Raw genomic sequence first — 20,163 nt, 5'->3', positions numbered from 1 at the left:
AGAGTAATACGTAAGTTCAAGCAGGAAGGAGGAATCCTGCTTCTCATAGCTCCAGCGTGGCCTAGATGGCACTGGTTCTCAAACCTACAGGGCCTCTCGCTAGAGCATCCCCTTCTACTTCCACAACGACCAGACCTCTTCGTTCAGGGCCCTTGTGATTACCAGGATTTGGCCCGACTGGCTTTGACGATGTGGCTCTTGAAGCTTCAATACTGAGGGCCAAGGGATTCTCTGAGGCGGTCGTTCAAACTATGTTGAAGGCCCGTAAGCCGGCTTCTGCTCGGATTTATCATAGGGTCTGGAATTCTTAGTTTGCTTGGTGCGCGTCTAATAACCATGACATTTACAAGTTTAGTACGGCCAAGCTTTTGGCCTTCCTGAAACAGGGCCTGGACTTAGGCCTTCGTTTGGCCTCCCTCAAGGTTCACATTTCTGCCTTGTCGGTATGGTTTCAGAGAAAGATTGCTACCCTGACTGATGTTCATACTTTCAGGGTGTTTTATGGATTCAACCTTCTTATGTACCACCTGTGCCCCCTTGGGATTTGTCATGGTTCTGGAGGCCTTGCAAGAGTCTCTGTTTGAACCTCTTGCATCTGCGGACCTTATGTGGCTTTCCCTTAAGGTCTTGTTCTTGCTGGCTATTGCCTCTGCTAGAAGGGTTTCGGACTTGGGTGCCTTATCCTGTAAGTCCCTTGAACAATTGTGCAAGGCGGCTACGTGGTCCTCAGTGAACACGTTCATAAGGTTCTATGCCTTCGATACTTCCGCCTCCCAGGATGCTTCCTTTGGGCGCCTGGTTCTTGTGCCCGCTACAGTGCATCCCCTCCCATAAGGAACTGCTTTAGGACATCCCTGATGTTATTCCCTGTGGAATACCAGTGTAACCCACTGCAGAAAAGGAGATTCATGGTAAGAACTTACCTTTGTTAAATTTCTTTCTGCGAGGTACACTGGATTCCACAGGGCGCCCACCCTGACGCACTTAGCTTCTTTGGGTTGATATGGCATTAGCCGCTGATACCTTCTCCTGTCGTGAGAATGTGGTGTATGTGGCTACTAACTGTTGTTGTCTCTTTTACCTGCTACTGCATTGGACTTGTTAACAAAACTGAGCTCCTGTGCACGCAGTGGGGTTATATAGGAGGCAGCACTATGCATCTTGGGAACAGTCAAAACTTTTAGCCTGTTGGTGCCTCGGATCAAGATCCAACTCTACACCCCAATGTTATTCCCTGTGGAATCCAGTGTACCTCGCAGAAAGAGATTTAACAACGGTAAGTTCTTACCATAAATCTCCTTTTTTTCTACATTAAGTTGCAGTTTAACTCTAGATTTCTGAATACCTCAAAGTAACCAAATTAGAATTCACTCATCGCTCCAAAACCCTATGAAGTATTACTGAAACAACTCCAGTATTCTGAAATGCCTACTACCCTGTAAAGCACTACTAAAGCTAATTGGAAAGAGTGCATTTTTGCATTGTTTATACAGTTGGCTTTGACCTTTGCAAATTCTTCAAAATGTGTATTTTGGGAGTAGCTTATTTCTAAACAACAGGTGTACTGCACCAGGAAAAAGTGGTCTTTTATTATCTATAGAGTTTAATCTAAAACAATTGGGAGCATGTGTTTCTCCCTTAAGATGGCTATATGTAGTGCAATCTGGTTGTTTGATTGGGTATGCAGTCAGCATACCGATAGTCGGGATCCTAGCTGTCACAATACCGCCACGGAGATCCCGACAGGACCACCATACCGCCGCTGGTATACCGGCGAGGTAGGTGATTCCCCCTCTATGGGTGTCCACGACACCCATAGAGGGAGAATAGAACCTGTGGCGAGTGTAGCCCGCCACCGAGCCCACAGTGCAGCGAGCGCAGGGAGCCCACAAGAGGCATCTTTGCACTTGCCGCCCTGCTGGCATTCCACCACTCGGGATGCCAATGTCGGTATCCTGACGTTTGGCATCCCAGGCGGTGCCAAATGATTAGTTTCATACTTAGTCACATGTATAAAAGACAAACAAAAAAGACAGAATTGGGGAGGCAGCACTGGAGACATCAAAATGGAGCCCTGTAGCTCAGTAGGTACATGACTACATGTACTGCACAAACTGCAGTTAATCAATTTGGGGCCATGCACAACGTTGGTTTTTGTGACCAGGTTTAGAAGACCAAACTGAAGATATCTGACCTAAGTGGGTCAAAAGACCTGATACCAAGAAGCCCACATTGTCAGCTAATAGCTACACTAATGGGCCCTACACATTCAGCGACCCGACGCAGAGCTGCACGACAGCTGATACGGCAGGCCAGCAACATGGCGGCAGCAGGGGGGGGGTAGTGTTTGACGGGAGGAGTGAACCCCGTCACCAGGCTCCATAGCAGTGAAAGCTAATATGGATAAGATTGTCCATATCAGCTTGCATGCATAAGCGGGGCGGCACATCGTTCATCGTTGGTGCCTACACACTGAACGATATGAACGAGTTCTCATTCATTAATGAACGAGAACATTCATATCGTTCAGTTATATCGCCTAATGTGTAGGGCCCATATGTATCATCATTTTTTGATGGGCCTTGCTTTATAGGAATTGTAAAACTGAAACAGGAAAGGTCTTCATCAAACTGTTGCCACAAAGATCAAAACACACAAGGCAACCATGAAAACAAGCCCACGATAATTTTTCTCCTTCAACCAAACATTACAGTTGGGTTGGAAGACTTTTGCTGGCAATCAGACACATTTCTGAGCGCAGTGGGCCCATTTTGTGAGCTTATGTGGGGTATCACTTTGCTACTGAGATTTTGTAGTTCATACACTTTACCACTTTCTCAATAACAGTACTTACAGTTGATGTAAAAGTATTGGCAGGGCAGAAATGTGATAAAGTGACTTGTTAGAGAAGTGCCACACCAAAAGTCACTGAACTCTTCAGTATGACTCATTCTACTCATTATAATGTGTGACTGTGGAGATTGCATAGCTGTTAGCAATGGGTATGGCTGAAATGTCTAAACACAGTACTCAGAAGGGGTATCTAATACTTCTAGCCACAGAGGCACCACAAGACACCAAAATGCCGCCTCCTCAGCAGTGACAAGAGCCGGCTTCCAGGGCCAGATTAATAATTGGGCAGATGGAGCTCCTGACAATCAGCTCCTGACATTTATCAAACACATGACAGTGATTGGTTGGAGTACCATTTAATAACAAGTGACACCAAGAATATCCCTCATTGTTAAATCCCTATAGTCATTAATATTTGCTGTAAGAAATACTTACATTGACCTTGATAGTTGTTTCATGAGAAACTGATACATTTCACACAAAAAAATGTCAATCTCTGTATGATTAAATAAAAACAAAAAACAATTATTAGAAGTTTAGTAACAACCAAACACAATTACAGCACATGTCATTTCTGGCTCAGTATATTTACTTGCATATGCTCATTCAGATGGATGTCAGAGGGCATCCAGATCAAAAACACTATCATATATATGCACACACAGTACAGTATATATCAGTTTGTATATACAGTAGTAGTATATATGTATACTCATTCTTCGGAGTAGTGCAGTGATAACTTAGAGATAAATTGTATTACCTAATACAAAGGTCCTCAAACTCGGTCCTCGGGGGACCACACAGTGCATGTTTTGCAGGTCTCACAGAATCACAAGTGACATAATTAGCTCCACCTGTGGACCTTTTAAAATGTGTCAGTGAGTAATTAATACACCTGTGCACCTGCTGGGTTACCTGCAAAACATGCACTGTGTGGGCCCCCGAGGATCGAGTTTGAGGACCTCTGACCTAATATGTAATATACATAAGAGAAAATAGTGTTTTTACAGAGTTATTAATAAAGGCAAAAGTCATCATTTCAATTTAAAATATAAACAAATACAAGTGGAATCTGAGTCAATTAAATACAAATGTGTTATTTTTTCCCTTGAAAAATGTAATGGCAGTCTTGTTTTCTGCAGCTGACCATATGAAAATTCTAAACAAGTAAAGCATATAAGGCCTGATTAGGAGGTGGAATTACATTTTTCTACTGCACATCCGTGGAAACCCTAAAAAGTCACATTGTGCATATGCCCCCATGTGCCCCCAATGATGTGTCTACAAACACGCAGTACTGATTTAGTTGTACACACTCAGGGGTAAATGTAATACGGTCCGAGTTGCCCGGGATTTCGTTCGAGAATGTCCGTATTTTTCAAGCAGCAATAATTTACAAGGTAAAACCAACCTGGGCGTGCTGAAGCCAGTCTCTGCGTCTTTGGATGCAGCTTACTGGTCCCGACTGATTTCACTGGACATCCTTAGTAACCTAAGGGTTTCTCAGATAATACTGTACTTACTGATCTGGTGGTCTCTGGGGCTCTCTGTGGTCCCTGCCATATAGCAACAGGGGAGGTGGCTGCTGGGAGATGTAGTAGAAATGTAGATGTTCACCATGCTTTGGGCAAGGCTACTATTCCTAATTGTAGTCTATGTGGATAGTAAACCACACACATGCTGGTGAAACATGTGACCACCCCCAAAAAAAGTGTTGATCATTTGTGTGTCGACCATCGTCATGTTGACATTTTGAACCTGTCAACCTTTAGCACTGTTGACCTTTCATCTGCTAGCTTTTTGTAACTGTAAACCTTATATACCTGTTGACCTAATGCATGTCGACCATATGGTGACGACCTACTGACTGTCTAGCTAGAAGTGATGGTCACATGACTGTCAGGACCCAGAATATGCAACTGGAGCTGCTGCAGCTATCAGGAGAAGGTAAGTCAGAGCTGGGCCACCAGGGACAATCTGTCAACATTTCATCACTGTCTACATGATAAATGTTGACATGGTCAACATCGACATTCTCACATTGATATAAAATGTTGACATTATGACAGTCAACATATCATACTCAACCCATACAGTATATAGGTATATTAAAATTTGATGAGCATATCTACAGTAAATTTGAGAAAAGGTTCTGAGTATGGAGAAGTCAAATTATATTAGTTATTAGTCACCAAATGGCAAAAAAAGAAACATCTGTGACCAAGCAATATAAAGCATTCTATTTCCTGAAATATAATACAGAGAGCAGCCTAACAAACAACATACAATAGAGAGAATATTTTAACATCTTTATATGATACTGAGGTATATATAAACTAATGGTTGATTTTATTTGATTTTGATTGATTGAAATCAATCTTAATCGATGTTGGGCTTCCACGGCTAAAACACACATTTACTTTAAAAATGTATGGAAAAAAATCATTTGTTAGTAAATGTGTGTTTTAACCTTGAAAGCCAAACATATATTAAGTTAAGTTTGATCTGAAATTGATCAAAATTGATCATAGTCGATTACAATCGACCTTTAGTAAATATACCCCCGAGTGTTTATAACCAATACATACTGTAGACAGCATCTTAATGACCTATATACAATTCAGAGAGTGTCTTCATAAAGAATTTACAATATAGAAGAAAAATCCTAATGAGCTCTGTACAACAAAGGGAACAATGCTCATGACAATGAAAATCATTGACCAAAAATCTCTGATGGCTTTACTATACAGACCGCCAGACCTGAGGTGGCTTTACTATACAGACCACCAGACCTGAGGTGGCTTTACTATACAGACCACCAGACCTGAGGTGGCTTTACTATACAGACCACCAGACCTGAGGTGGCTTTACTATACAGACCGCCAGACCTGAGGTGGCTTTACTATACAGACCACCAGACCTGAGGTGGCTTTACTATACAGACCGCCAGACCTGAGGTGGCTTTACTCTACAGACAGCCAGACCTGAGGTGGCTTTACTATACAGACCGCCAGACCTGAGGTGGCTTTACTATACAGACCGCCAGACCTGAGGTGGCTTTACTATACATATCCTGGCTCACTGGTGGCCTTTTTTTGTCACAAAATCAAACCGCAAATCTCTGGTGGCATCCCAAATAAGTTACTCTGTCACAGCATGCTTGACAACAGATTCAATCGTTCTATGATACCATTATAGCCAGTAGACTGCTGTACTATGATTTGTGGATAGTTCCAGCTATCCACTAACAGTTTCTGTGGATCTCCTGGCACTCTACTTTCCCTATATCAATCAATCAATCAATCAATCAATCAATGTTTTAAGGGACATCTACTGAGTAAGCAAATAAATTAAATGACCATCTCTAGTGTTAACCACAGTTTATTCTATCAAAAATTAAGACAGGAATAATGAAATATACTTGGAGAAGACTGGGGTAGGCTATGGTTGTATAAAGTAATAATCAAGTTCATACATCAGCCAAACAGTGTATACAAAGATACTGGATGACCTAAATTAGTGTCAACCAAGTATTTCCATTAAGAATGACACATTTATGTACAACTACAGTATGTGTTCACAATCCAACAATTGTACAAAATGATGTAATCTAAAATAACTTATAGAGTTTACAGGAAAGCTGGTACATTGATGGAGCACATTCTGGCTTGACAGGATGAAAGGTAATATAACTTTGTAAGAAATGAACTTTAATTTTCTAAATTATACTAGAAAAAGGACTTTTAAAATGTAGTAACTGTCAATTACACTACATATTACCCAAAATTACCAGTGCATCAGTTTCCATAAATGTCTCTTCTAGTCCATTAGAATGTATTAATGTTTACAAATTGATCAATATAGCATTTTTTTAATATAGCAAATCTAAATATAATAGAATCCTTGTTTTATTCTCAAACTCTGCAATCTAAATCTTGAAGAGCCCCCTTCTTTTGTTAACTGTTTAATTATTGATGTACCACATTTGACATTTATCTTTTCAGAAGTCTGACCAATGGTCAGTGACCATGTCACCTGTCTATAAAGACAGCAGGAAATTATAAAAGGCTCAGTGATAGGTAACCTTTTTAATAAAGAAAAATCTAGATAAACTGGGTTTGTGTACATGGGAAATAATGAACTAAAGGTGGCCTATTATTTGTACAAATGAACAGAAAATAATTTATCCTTTCATTTGCAGCAATAGAAGACAAATGTAAATAAATAAATAAATACAGCACCTGTAGGCTTCTTGCTTTGTGTAGCGGTCACAGAAGTTCCAAGGTCAGCTGATTTAGTACTTCCATTTTCCAATTCTTCTTGGGATGATCTAGTATCTGCAGAAAATGTTGCAATGTCGTCAAAACTTGTAACGTCCTCTGGGTCAGATCCTCCTGAGGCCATGATGGCTGCTTGCAAATCTTTCTATGTAATATAAAACCATTTATAAGTCACGTGTACCATTGTAGCATTTTGAAAATGATCTCTTCAAAACATATTGCATTATCATTTGCTAGTATTAATAATCATATGAAACTGCATTGTGGAATTCCTGTCATTCTGCAATTGGGGTTCGTTTATGAATTACATTTACTGTAGGTGCAAAAATGTTACTGAATCACCGCAACTAAATATCAATTCGTTGTTCATTTTTTATTGCAGGTTAGACACTGAAAGCAAGTGTCTGGTCCCAAATACCTTTCTGCATAATCCATTCTTCTTGCTAGTTGTTATTATTATTATTATTATTATTATTATTATTATTATTATTAGCTAGGAAGGAAAAAGAGGGAGGAGGGCCTTTCCCATAAGCATTACATACTCAGGGTAAAGGGGTAAACAATTGGGGGTGTACAGGGAATGGTATATGTATATATGTAGGGGGGGGGAGACAGGGCCATCTTAACATCTAGGCACACTGGGCAGCTGAGCCAGGCCCCACAATTCTAGGGTCTTCAAGCAGGGGCAAGTGGTGGTCACACAATCAGATCAGCGAGGCAGCAGTCTCTACCTGCCTCCCAGCCTGCAGCCAGTGAATGACTGTCAGCATGCTGATTGGTGGATGGTTGTAGCTATCCACAAATCAGAGTGATGACTGCCATTCACTGTGTGGAAGCATGTGGAGCGGTGGTGCAGAACCATAGGGGGAGCATGTTATGATTTTTTTATTGGCTCCATTGAATAGGTAGTTAGGGGCCACAGTGCATTGCTTTGTCCAGGGCCACGGTGCTGTTAAGATGGCCCTGGGAGTAGAGGAAAATATTAATAAGCTCAGGGAGGTTGCAATGCTTTAATTTAAAAAAAAAATGTTTTAATGGAATGTTTAAAGCTGGAGAGACTGACTGAAAACCTGAGAGAGTGAGGGTAAGAGTTCCATAGAATGGTGACACCTCAAAATCTAGGAGGTGAGCATGAAAGGAAGTAACTAGGGTGGAGGAGAGGCTCTGAGAGGGAGAGTAGGAGGCTGGACAGAGATGAGTTTAGAGACATAGGGGTCTATTTACTAAGCCTTGAATGGCGATAAAGTCGCTGGAGATAAAGTCACAGCCAATCAACACCTAACTGCCATGTCACAGGCTGGGTTTGAAAAATGACAGTTAGGAGCCGATTGGCTGGTACTTTATCTCCAGCGACTTTATCTCCATCCAGGGCTTAGTAAATAGACCCCAGGCTGAAAGGGATTGGAAACCAGTGAAGCATGTTGCAGAGGAGGAGGCTGACATTGTGCAGTGAGAGAGGAAAATGAGGTGAGCATAAAGTATTAACAATAGATTGAAATGGAATGAGGGGATATAGAGAAAGACCAGAGTGGGGGAGTGTGGGAGGTTACAGTAGTGTAAGTGAGAAATGCTGAGAGCATGTAGGAGAGTTTAAGTGACAAAAGGTATAAGGAAGGGATGCATTCTGGCAATGTTCTGGAGGTTGAAGTGGCAAGAATCAGAGATGGCCTGAAAATGGGGAGTGAAGGAGAGAGCAGAGTAGAAGATGACACATTGCGGACATGGGTGACAGAAAAGAGGATGATTTTTTTTTATCAACAGAAACAGAAAAGAGAGCAGGAGAGATGGTGGGACCCTTGAAAGGATAAAACAATACATTTGGTATTGGCCATGTTAAGCTTTAGGGAATACTAATACATACAGGAGAAGATGGCAGGCAGGCATCTGGTGATGTGTGAGAGGATGGAGGGAAAATGGTCATTGGAAGAGAGATAGATTTGGGTGTCATCAACATATAGATGTTATTAAAGCAGAAGCAGCTGATGACACTTCCAACACAGGAGGTATAAAGAGTGAATAGAAGAGGGACTAGAACAACCCATTATGGGACACCAACAGGTAGAGGAAGAGAGGGCGTGGTGGAGACAGAGATAGAGGCATAAAAGGAGCTGTTGGTGAGGTAGGAGTTAAACCATGAGTGGAGAGTGTTGAAAAGAAGAAGGTGGTCAACAGTGTCAAATGCAGCAGACAAATCAAGGAGGATAAGGAGGGAAAAGTGGCCCTTGGATTTGCCCATGAGGAGGTCATTGGTAACCTTGGTGAGAGCAGTTTTAGTAGAGGGATTGAAAGCTAGATTGAAAAGGGTTGAGAAGTGAATGGGAGGAATGGAACAAAGTGAGGAGGAGGTAGAAAATTATCTCAAGCAGTTTGTAGTCATAAAGGAGGAGAGAGAGATATAGTTATAGTTAGAGAAAGAGTCAGTGTCAAGTCAGACAATAATTAACATTTATGGGGAAAAAAATCATCATTGTGACACATTTAAACACAAGTATTCTGCAGCTTTGTAATGGTATCTTATGCCCCTTGTTTATGCCAAAAGGAAACAGAAGTATTGTTTGCAGCTGGTTTACAATGATAGTAGTAAATGCTAAAGTTGTAGTACATATTTTACACGGCCGAATATAATGACGCCTGAGTTTGGCAGCTGTTCGGGATGCAAGCCGAACTCTGACTTTTATCAAAGGTGCAATCACTTACAATAATAGACAATAAATACAATATAGGAGCCGCGACTCTAATAACTACATTGCGCTGCATGGCGCATAGGAGCCGTGGCCACAGCAAGGTGACTAGCCGGAGTGGAGGAACCATGCGGAGGAGGTAACACCATCCCGCTAACACCACGGGAACCACCATCTCGCCAACACCACAGAGAAGGTGGGTAACATAGGGAGAGGTAGGGTCATAGGACACGTGCAATATTTCCTGCTCCTCCAGACACGGCATAAAAACGGAACCCTTACAATTTACCTGAAGATCACAGCAAAACGGACAAAAGGGCTGTTTACATTTAAAAGAACTTATTTTTCCCTTACAGGTATTGCGCAAATAAAAATAGTTACATTATCATTTCTTTAGCAACAATTGTTGCAACACATACGTAACATATACATAGTTTCGAGCGCTCTGGTTTCTATATATATATATATATATACCAATAAATGCAATATATCACTGTGCTTGGGTATGTCTTATTTTACAATAGCAACAGTTACAATTTTAATCAAAAATGTGCTGTCTATTAAACAAATTGACTCACAAAGACCAATAATGTAACAAATAGATTATAATCACATAAAACAGTAATACAATCAATATACTTGGATTAAATAGCATCCAGATATAACTTTCTGTATTATAACAATCACAAGCTTATAAACATAATACATGTTTTAAAAGAGAGTTAGTAGAAAGTAATTCATGCAAACAGGCTAGCTATGCAAGTGAAAAAGCCTAGGCTTCATAATATATAACTCAATTAGAACAAAGTCTCTCTCAAGGTGTGTTTTAGCCTCACGCTGGCATCCCAGTGGGGGTTGAAATGATAGTCTCTGTTAGTAATAACTGATGTTTACATAAATATTTACCACTGTGCTGGTTCCCGATGTATTGGTAGCCGGGGTTCCCTGTATGTATTACACAGGTGATGTTGATTATGTAGGTGCATAGAAAGCTGACTTGCCGCATGTGAACATTTAGGGGGATATCCATTTAGCCCCAGTAATTTAAGTTAATGCATTGGAAAGTAATTAAATAAAAATTTAGCTTAAATGCCTGCTACTGTTATTCCTCAAAGTAATGTGATATATAAAAATTGTGAGAATCTAGTAGTTAAAAACCAATCATAGTCTCAATAAACTTAATTCAGTCTGAGAACTGGTTAGCTGGTTTAATCATTCATTAAAAAAATAAGCATTTGAGAATAGCATATAAGCATTATACATTATATTATATATTACACATGCCTACATGCGTGTTTCACTATTCACATGGGCCGATGCATTGTATAAAGATAAAGCTGCAAATTAATGACTACACAATTATATAAGCAATAACTAGACCTGTTACTGTTACATAGCAGAGCATTCAATATTACTACCTTAGGGAATATAAACAGATAGCTGAATGATCGCGCTATTAGGAGATGACTATCTGTATTTAAGAAGCAGTAAATAAATGACTCTTAGTGATGTATTGAAAGCTGTAACAGCTGTATTAGTCATATCTAAGTATACATTAGTGATTATAGTACAGTTAGGTGAACAATACATATGATTATCTAATATTGGCTGTATTAAGAGTGAATCACCTGCATTCAAGCAGTGTGGAATAAAACAGCTTCTTGCTATTATAAATATAACAGGAGGGAGCACCTAACAATATGCTCTGTAAGGAGCTAGCTATGTGAACATAAGAAGCACCAAAATAAAGGACTACTATTAGTGTGGATATGATTAAATAGCATTACAGGTATACCAGATGTAGGGGGCAATTCAGACCTGACTGCTCTCTGCATTTTCACACAGCAGCCGATCAGGCCTGAACTGTGCATGCGTATGCAATGCACAGGCGCGACGGACCGCAGCAACGGGGATCACCAGTTAGCGACAAGCTTGTGTGAAGGATCTGATCGCATGGGCATTCGCAAGGAAATTGACTGGCAGAAGGCATTTGTGGGTGGCAACTGACTGTTTTCAAGGAGTGTCTAGAAAAACACAGGCGTGTCCAAGCGTTGGAAGGGCGGGTGTCTGACATCAAATCCGGTCCTGGACAGGCTGAAGTGATCGCAGCGGCTGAGTATGTCCTGGGCTGCGCAGATACTGCTCAAAATCAGTTTGTGCAGCTCTGCTACACATGCGTTCGCACACTTGCATAGCTAAAATACACTCCCCATGTAGGTGGCGACTATCCGATTGCAGGGCTGCAAAAATCGCTGCCCAGCGATCAGGTCTGAATTACCCCCATAGTTAATTACAACACACTACTGATAAGTAAACTAGTTACCAATATATAGCAGGAATCTAAAGGGCCTTACAGATGGGGAGATGTGCAGGGATATGTGTGCTGAGTTAACCGCTCAGCACGCCTCTATCCCCCCGCTCAGAACAGCGCGATGTGTGCTGAGCGAACGGGGGGTGACGGGGGGCAGCTAATTTCACCCAGCGGTGAAATGAGCGATGTGCTAGGTTGTGTCTGCATGCAGGCCAATCTAACTCCGGTTATCACTGGGGGGCAGACACATGAGAGATCTGTGCTTAAAATCGAAGCAATCTGGTCATATTGCTTAGATTTTAAGAACGGATCTCTCCGTGTGTATCCCCCTTAAATAGTGCTGCAGGCTAGTCACAAACAGATGATATAATTGTTTCTCTACTCAGAGCCAATTATCTATCACGTAAGGGGGATACACACGGAGAGATCCGTGTTTAAAATCTAAGCAATCTGACTTGATTGCTTAGATTTTAAGCACGGATCTGCCGTGTGTATGCCCCCCAGTGATAGCAATGCGCAGCCCCGCGCATCGCTATCGCCGGTGCTAGATTGAGCTTGCAAGCTCAGTCTAGCGAGTCGCTCACTTCAGTGCTGTGTGAAGTGAGCGCCCCCCCCTCACTCAGCACTCAACACGCTGTGCTGAGCGGGGGGAGAGATGTGTGCTGAGCAGTCTGTGTTAAGATTGCTCAGCACACATCTCTCCCATCAGTACTGGCCTTAAGAAGCATGGAATAAAAGGCGCGGTCATTTAACAATAACTGTATGGAGAGCCAGTCATTTATAGTTAGGAGTCATCCAAGTAATGTCCCCTGCAGGTATAATGCAATAAGAACTTTAACTTTACTATAACAACAACAACTGGTATTAAAAGACATCTAGTCATATCAGCTAGATTTCTGTTTCTGCTATACAGCAGAATATTGTGTGCTCTTGCACCTTGTAATTAACTGAGCAAAATAGACAGGTGTGGTTCATAGGGTCGACCACACTTAGGTTGACAGTGTCTAGGTCGACCACTATTGGTCGACAGTAACTAAGTCGACACCCAAAATAGGTTGACACAAGCATTAGATCGACATGACAAAAGGTCGACAAGAGGTTTTAAAAAATGTTAGTGTTGTTTTCTTCGTAAAGTGACAGGGAACCCCAATTAGTGCACTGTGTCCCCACGCATGGCTCGCACACTTCGGGCAAGGTGCCTCGCTTCGCTACCACTACGCTCGGCACAGGTTACCATTTCCAATCGTAGTCCACGTGGATCATAAAGTATGAAAAAGTAGAAAAAATAAAAAAAAATGTGAAAAACTCATGTCGACCTTTTGTTATGTCGACCTAGAACATGTCGACCTAGTGACCATGTCTACCTAGAAACCCTGTCGACCTAATGCATCTCTACCAATAGTGGTCAACCTAAGTATTGACCTAGAGACCGGATACCAAATAGACATACAAATCTACTCTGCTACAAAACAGTGAAGAATGTTTACATTTCAAGCACAACCGTGCGTGACTGAATCAGGTACACACGGAGCGATAATACTTAAATTCTAAGAAATCTAGTCAGATTGCTTAGAATATCGCTCCGTGAGTACCCCCCTTAACTGTATACAGAATCTACTGTTGAAAGAATAAAATCTGAACACAAGTTTATATTCGCAATGAGGTGTTTATTGCTTTACAAGTGAAAGCCACAATTTTTATATATCACATTACCATTGAGGAATAAAGGAAGCAGGCAGTTAAGATAAACTATTAATTAATTAATTAATTAATTACTCCCCAATGTACTGAGTTTACCATCTTTCCAGTAAAGTGTGATAACTTCAATAATATTACAAAAGTGTCCTTTTAGGGTAATTCAACTGAGCAAAAAGGGCATTAGATTATATTATTATCTGGGATTAACAGTTGGATTATTCATGTGTTTGGATTACCTTCTGTGAGTCTGATTTTAACCTCTAATTTTCACTGTTTCTTCACCTGAATTGTGATGAATAGCACAAGATTTTATCCAAACCAGGATATTAAAAGTTAAATTTAAAGATTATTTTCATTTGTGTGCCCAGTATACAGTAGTTTTCCCTCTTTTTCAAATAATGTTTGTAACTACTGTAGTTGGCAGTGCTCCCTTTTGGAATCTGATAAATATTTGACAGAAAGACATATCAAATGATTTCCACAAACATAGGGTTATTCTCTGTAGTAACAAATAAAAGATTACATAAGTGTGCAGATACAACTCTCTATCCATGACCTGTTATCTAATGACAACATTCGGGTCTAAAGAGAGAGAGAGAGACCTTCTAAGCAGTGGCGATATTCCCATTAGGCACGTGTCTTGGGGTAGCACCTGTTTGGGGGGCGGCACTTGGATGCTTGTGTTGGTACCGTCAACTCGAAATGTACAAATAACCGCAAAATATTTCCACTGAACTCTACCATATGCCATCTTGAATGGAGTGTAAATGGGTAGAACATGCATACACTGCCCCTGTAAACTGTCCTAATTAGTAAATATGTATACATACAATAATAAAAAAAAAAAAAACATGTCATAGAGCCATTTTTTTTAATTATTCTACTAAATTGGCTATCATCAAATGAGTGCTCATAACCAATCAATGAAAATAATACATTTGGGCAAGGGTAAGGAGGGGGGGAGTCTGCACTGTTGTGAGTAGGGGCGCCCTCACCCATAAATCCTCCCCACTTCTGAGTCCCAGTGTGTAATTAGTAAAGAGGCTGCTGCTACTTCTCGCATGTGACAAGACAAGATAAATTATAGATTTTATTTTTCTACAGTATGTGTATTTAAAATTCATTTAAATTGTCTTTTATCCATTACAAGAAAACGTTATAACGTAGCCAGTGTCGGACTGGGCCATGTAGGGCCCACCGGGGGAATGCAGCGGTAGGGGCCCTTGTTTAGGGGTGTGGCCAGTCTGCAGAGGGGAGGTGGCCTGCCACCTCATTGGTTTGACTAACCATTAGAGAGTGCAACGTCTGGGCCCCTTCATAAAAATATACAGTAAATTCAGATGCTGCATGTATGATAATGTACCAGATTAATAACAGATTAATAACAGCAATGCACCGTAGAAAATACACCATAGTCCAGTATAAGGTAACACATGTATAATGTATAATTCAAGTGCACAGTCTGGAACCTGGACTTAGAGCAAGAGGTGGGCCCCCAGGCAGTAGGGCCCACCGGTGGTTTCCCCTGTACCCCTGTGGGCCAGTCCAAGCCTGAACGTAGTTGTCTCTCAATAAGGTGGAGCTCTAAACAGTACCCAGGCATTATTAATCTATTAGTTTAAATTTAATATACAACATTGGTTTTAATTTAATATACACAATCCATACCTCCCAATATGACCCATTTCAGGAGGAACAAAATGCTCTCTACCTGGACTTTCCCCTTCATTTATGATTGCAATCACCTGTGTTGAAATACCCGTCTTATCAAATAAATAGTTTAACACAGGTGACACCAATCAAATGCAGTATTAGGAGGGAAGTCCAGGTAGAGAGCATTTTATCCCTCCTGGCATGCGTCATGTATGTTGGAGGTGTGCACTAATATACACCCTCCCTTCCCCCATGTCAGCCTGTTTTATGTGACGCAGGCTCCCTTAAGGCCTAATCCAGTCCTGGAGAGGGGGAGAGTTGCTAAGTCTTGGTGAGTGATAAAGTGGAGATAAAGGGCCTAATTCAGACCTGATCGCTAGGCTGCTAATTTTGCTGTCCTACAATCAGATAGTCACCGCCCAAGGGGAGTGTAAATTCGCCTGTGCAAGTGTGCCATCGCATGTGTACACCCTGTGCTACAAATGTCCCTCAGTCAGCAGACAGCTGCAAATCCATTCGCAGCTCACTCACATCTTACCACATTTTACTACTGTCTGTAAGCCAGGACTTACTCCTACCAGTGCGATAGAATCAGACTGATCGGGTTCGGAGCTGACGTCACACACCCTCCCTGAAAACGCTTGGGAATGCCTGCGTTTTCCCTGACACAGAAAACGGTCAGTTACCACCCCAAACGGTCTCTGGGATGGTGTGTGATGTCAGCTCCGGCCCCGAACAGCCTGATTCTGTTGTACTGTAGGAGTAAGTCCTGGGCTACGCACAGACTGCACAGCCTGGAAAAAAACATTCAATGGTGAGTGAGTTGCAAACGGATTTGCAGATGTCCGCTGTCTGGCGAATTATTCTATATTTACCACTGTACTGTGTATATGCGATTAATGTGTGTGCTAGTCCTAATTATTGTCTATATGACAGTGACATATCTATACAAATATGTGATAGTACTATACATCAACATGATGAATAATATGCAAAGTGTACATACATATTAGAACTGTTTACTATAGCTTATTTATAAGCTTGCGAGCAGGGCCTTCCTTCCTCTATTACTGTTTGTTATTACCCAGTTTAGTTTGATTATTGTTGCATCCAATTGTAAAATGAACATAATTTGCTGCCCTATATAAGAAACTGTTAATAATATACTATATATCCATATTACCATACCTCAGAACATCGTGGCTTCTGACGTAGGGAATCCTTTGTGTGGCAAAGCCACGCCCGCCCAAAAAGGTGCGGGCCCAATGTAAAGTGGGTTTGGCTTCATGGGAATGACCACGGTTGCAAGCCACTCCCCGATTTTCGGCACTGTGGGGGCATGCTCAACGCTTGGTGAGCTGCTGGTATGCCACCAGTGCCCCCTGTCTCTGGTGAATAGATGCTGTGCGCATCCTTGCGCCATAGGTTCTATTTCCACTCTATGGGTGTTGTGGACACCCACGAGTGGGAATAATACCTGCTAGTCAGCATGCCCGTCACATAACTACATCCCTTTCAGATGTAATAGGAATAATAAGCTATAAAAAAATGGTTTTATTGAAAGACGTAAACTAAATCAAATTAAAGCCTAATAACATTATTAATGTTAGAAAGCATAAAACATGGTTTATCAAGGTTTCTAATACAATTCAATATTTTTTTCATTAAAACTTTAATGCAAAAAAAAAATTGGTTTAAGCAAAAAAAGGGTTGTTTTTGTTTGTTTGTTTTTTGTTTTTTTTTTTACTGTTTTTTTTCCCCAACCCTGACTAACGCCTATATTTAGTACACCACCTTTTTCATAATAAGTGTTCCCAAATACACTGCACACCCACACTTATATTACTTGAACTGCATCTGTACCCTTTTTCTTTTGGTTGTGATAAAAGGTTATTCCAGCTCCCAAACCCATTTTTACCCATCCCTCAATTTGCCAATTTCCTCCTCCTTGCTATATTCACAATTCCATACAGACTCTGTGCCAAAGCACACAAAGCGGAATACATACTATTTCCCGGCAGGCGGGATGCTGGCTGTCAAGATCCCGGCAGCAGCATCTCACCCACCAGAATGCCAGCAATGGGGCGAGTGGTATGAGTCAGCTTGCGGGCACGGTGGTTCACTGTGCTCGCCACAGGTTCTATTCTCACTCTATGGGTGTAGTGGACACCCACGAGTGAGAATAGTCCCTGCGCGCCGGGATTCCGACTGTTGGTATTCTGGGCTGTCGGGATTCCAGCATCAGTATCCTGACCGCCAGAATTCCGACAACCGGCAAATTGATTGCTCCCCCACAAAGCACGTGTCAGGGCTTCAGAGTCTCTGCTTTGCTTCCACTTTCCTGGCTAACCAGTCACTGCGATGTGGTCACATGACCAGACCAGCCAAACTTCGGAGTCTCTGCTTTGCTGGTGATATATGGGAATATCCCCAATATTCAATATTCCCCTGTATCCAACAAGCTGCAGCAAGCAGTTCGCTGGGGGCCATCCAATTAGCCCTGACTGAAATGCCGGCACTTATTGAGGCTTATGCTTCTCGTGCCTCAGGCATGCGTAGGATAATCTATGATAAGTGTACCCTAGACCCGCGATAAGTGCAGCAAAAATACATAGGTCCGCTGTTTTTCCCGGGATCAATGTATTTTCACTCGATAGGGCGGAAAAAAAAACACCCGTTTTTCGCCCCTGCGGCACTATCGCAGGTAATTAGATACCCCTATTATAGTTTACACGTAGCATTAAAAAAAATTGCTAAGGATTCTGTAAGGTCTGATACAGGAGGATGTCCAATAGGAGTGACACCAACACTAGTGATGCTACTAGGTAATAAAACATATTTTGTATGTAAACGTGCATAAATAGTATTAATGGTACTTACTGTTTCTCTTTGTACAGCGTAATGAAAAGTATAATCAGCTGGTAAGTAAAGTGGAGCACTCCTTCTCCAGTGTGATTATGACTTAACAGCTCTCTGTGGTCTGTGTGCAATTCATGAAAAAAGAGGTGTGTCATGTAGCCTCAGACACACAGCAGTTTAGTTTCATTTCTCTGCCTGAGACCATGGTAGCTTTCATTTCTAAATATAAACTTAGCCGCTCCTTAGAGGATTTCATACCTGACAAGTCAGCATATAACATATACTATGAGGTGTAGTACCAGGAAAATGCAGAAAGCATTACTAATAATATTTGTGACATTCAGCCTTATACCGTATATAGGGCCTTATTCAGATCGCATTGCAAATTTGCCCTATTTGCCGCCAACGCGCACGCGCAGATCCGTCCTGCACGTGCAATTGGATCACATTGGCTTCAAATGCCTCTGCCTGATTGACAGATAGAGGCATTCGCGGGGAGGTGGCGCAGCCTTGCTTGGGCGGGACGCTATGAATGGGGACGTGTCGGTGCCATTTTTGGGGTGGCTGTGTGACATCACATGCAGCTCCAAAGTAAAAAATGGTGGCAGCGCGTGCTGCGAAGGCAGGGGTTTGTCCACAGTTGCTGCGCCCGCAATTAAATTGTGGTCGCAGCTGCTGGGTCCATAGATTTTTCACTGTTTCAGTGTATCCAGGCTTAAGTGGAAGCCTTTTGCACTGTCTGAGGGGAGAATTTAGAAGGGGAGAATGTTTCAACAGTGCAGAGAGGATATTATCTTTTTCAGTAGAACATGAAAGGGATGCTATTTTACCATCAGTCCTAAAACACAAATTTACTAAAGGTTGCATATTTTTTTAGAAAAAGGCATACAGTATTTTTCCATTTGCTAATTTACTAAGGATCAATTTGCATGGAAGTCACATGTCAAATGTGACTGTAGTTCAATTTCCGTCAATTCACCATCGGTGCAAACATCGTCTAAATAGCATTGGAATCATTGCAAATTTACTAAGAATCATTTTTGTCAAATTGCTCCACTTCACATCAAAATCGCAACAATTTTTTTTAAGCATGTTCACATGGAACAACAATTTTTTTGCCTAAAGGGGGGTACACAGATAGCGATTTTTGCTTAATTCCTAAGCAATCTGACTAGATTGCTTAGAAATGAAGCACACATCGCTCCGTGTGCATGCCTCATGGCGATAGCGATGCACAGCCCCGTGTGATGCTATGGTTGAATCTAGATTGGCCTGTACGCAGGCACAATCTTGTCAGATCGCTCACTTCACCGCTGGGTGAAGTGAGCGTCCCCCGTCCCCCCCCCCTCGCTCAGCACACATTGCGCTGTGTGCTGAGCAGGGGGAGAGATGTGTGCTGCGTGGTCTGTGCTAGATCACTCAACACACACCTCCCCGTGTGTACCCCCCTTAAGACCCATCAAAACCAACAACAAAACCGTAGATTCAGTAAGACTAGAAGATTCTGGTAAAAAGCAGAATCTGCTACTGTTTCTATCGCATGCTGGATGCCGCTCAGTGCAAGGCAAGGCCAACCAGCATGCTGACCGTCCCACCCAGCAAATTAATTGCGGCCGCAGCAAATGTGGATGACCCCTGCCTTCATAGCCTGGCTGCAAAAGCAGCTGCACCGTCGCCATCTTTTCCATCAGAGGGGCTGCGTGTGATGTCATGCAGCCACCTGAAAATTTTGATGCAACCTGAATGAAGCCCATAAATCGCACCTCAATGCACCACTTCCAAAAAGCAACATGTGAAAACCGTTATAATTAATTCTCAACCAATCAGA

General features: G+C 41.8%; 1 protein-coding gene across 2 annotated transcripts in view; it reads right to left on the bottom strand.

Moving 5' to 3' along the window:
• Positions 1-18,452, bottom strand: part of DDX60 (DExD/H-box helicase 60) — a 422,428-nt gene extending 403,976 nt beyond the window's left edge. For both annotated transcript variants that reach the window (XM_063920417.1, XM_063920418.1), the window contains exons 1-3: positions 18,357-18,452; positions 7,095-7,278; positions 3,289-3,349 (exon numbers count right to left, since the gene is read on the bottom strand). In XM_063920417.1, the coding sequence (XP_063776487.1) occupies positions 3,289-3,349; positions 7,095-7,257 (224 nt within the window). In that variant the 5' untranslated portion in view covers positions 7,258-7,278; positions 18,357-18,452. The remainder of the gene's footprint in view (positions 1-3,288; positions 3,350-7,094; positions 7,279-18,356) is intronic.
• Positions 18,453-20,163: the final 1,711 nt, after the last annotated feature.

This window comes from Pseudophryne corroboree, chromosome 1 (assembly GCF_028390025.1).
Source record: "Pseudophryne corroboree isolate aPseCor3 chromosome 1, aPseCor3.hap2, whole genome shotgun sequence".
Classification (NCBI taxonomy): domain Eukaryota; kingdom Metazoa; phylum Chordata; class Amphibia; order Anura; family Myobatrachidae; genus Pseudophryne; species Pseudophryne corroboree.
Note: the sequence above shows the minus strand (reverse complement) of the source record. Positions and strands in the feature narration are given on the sequence as shown.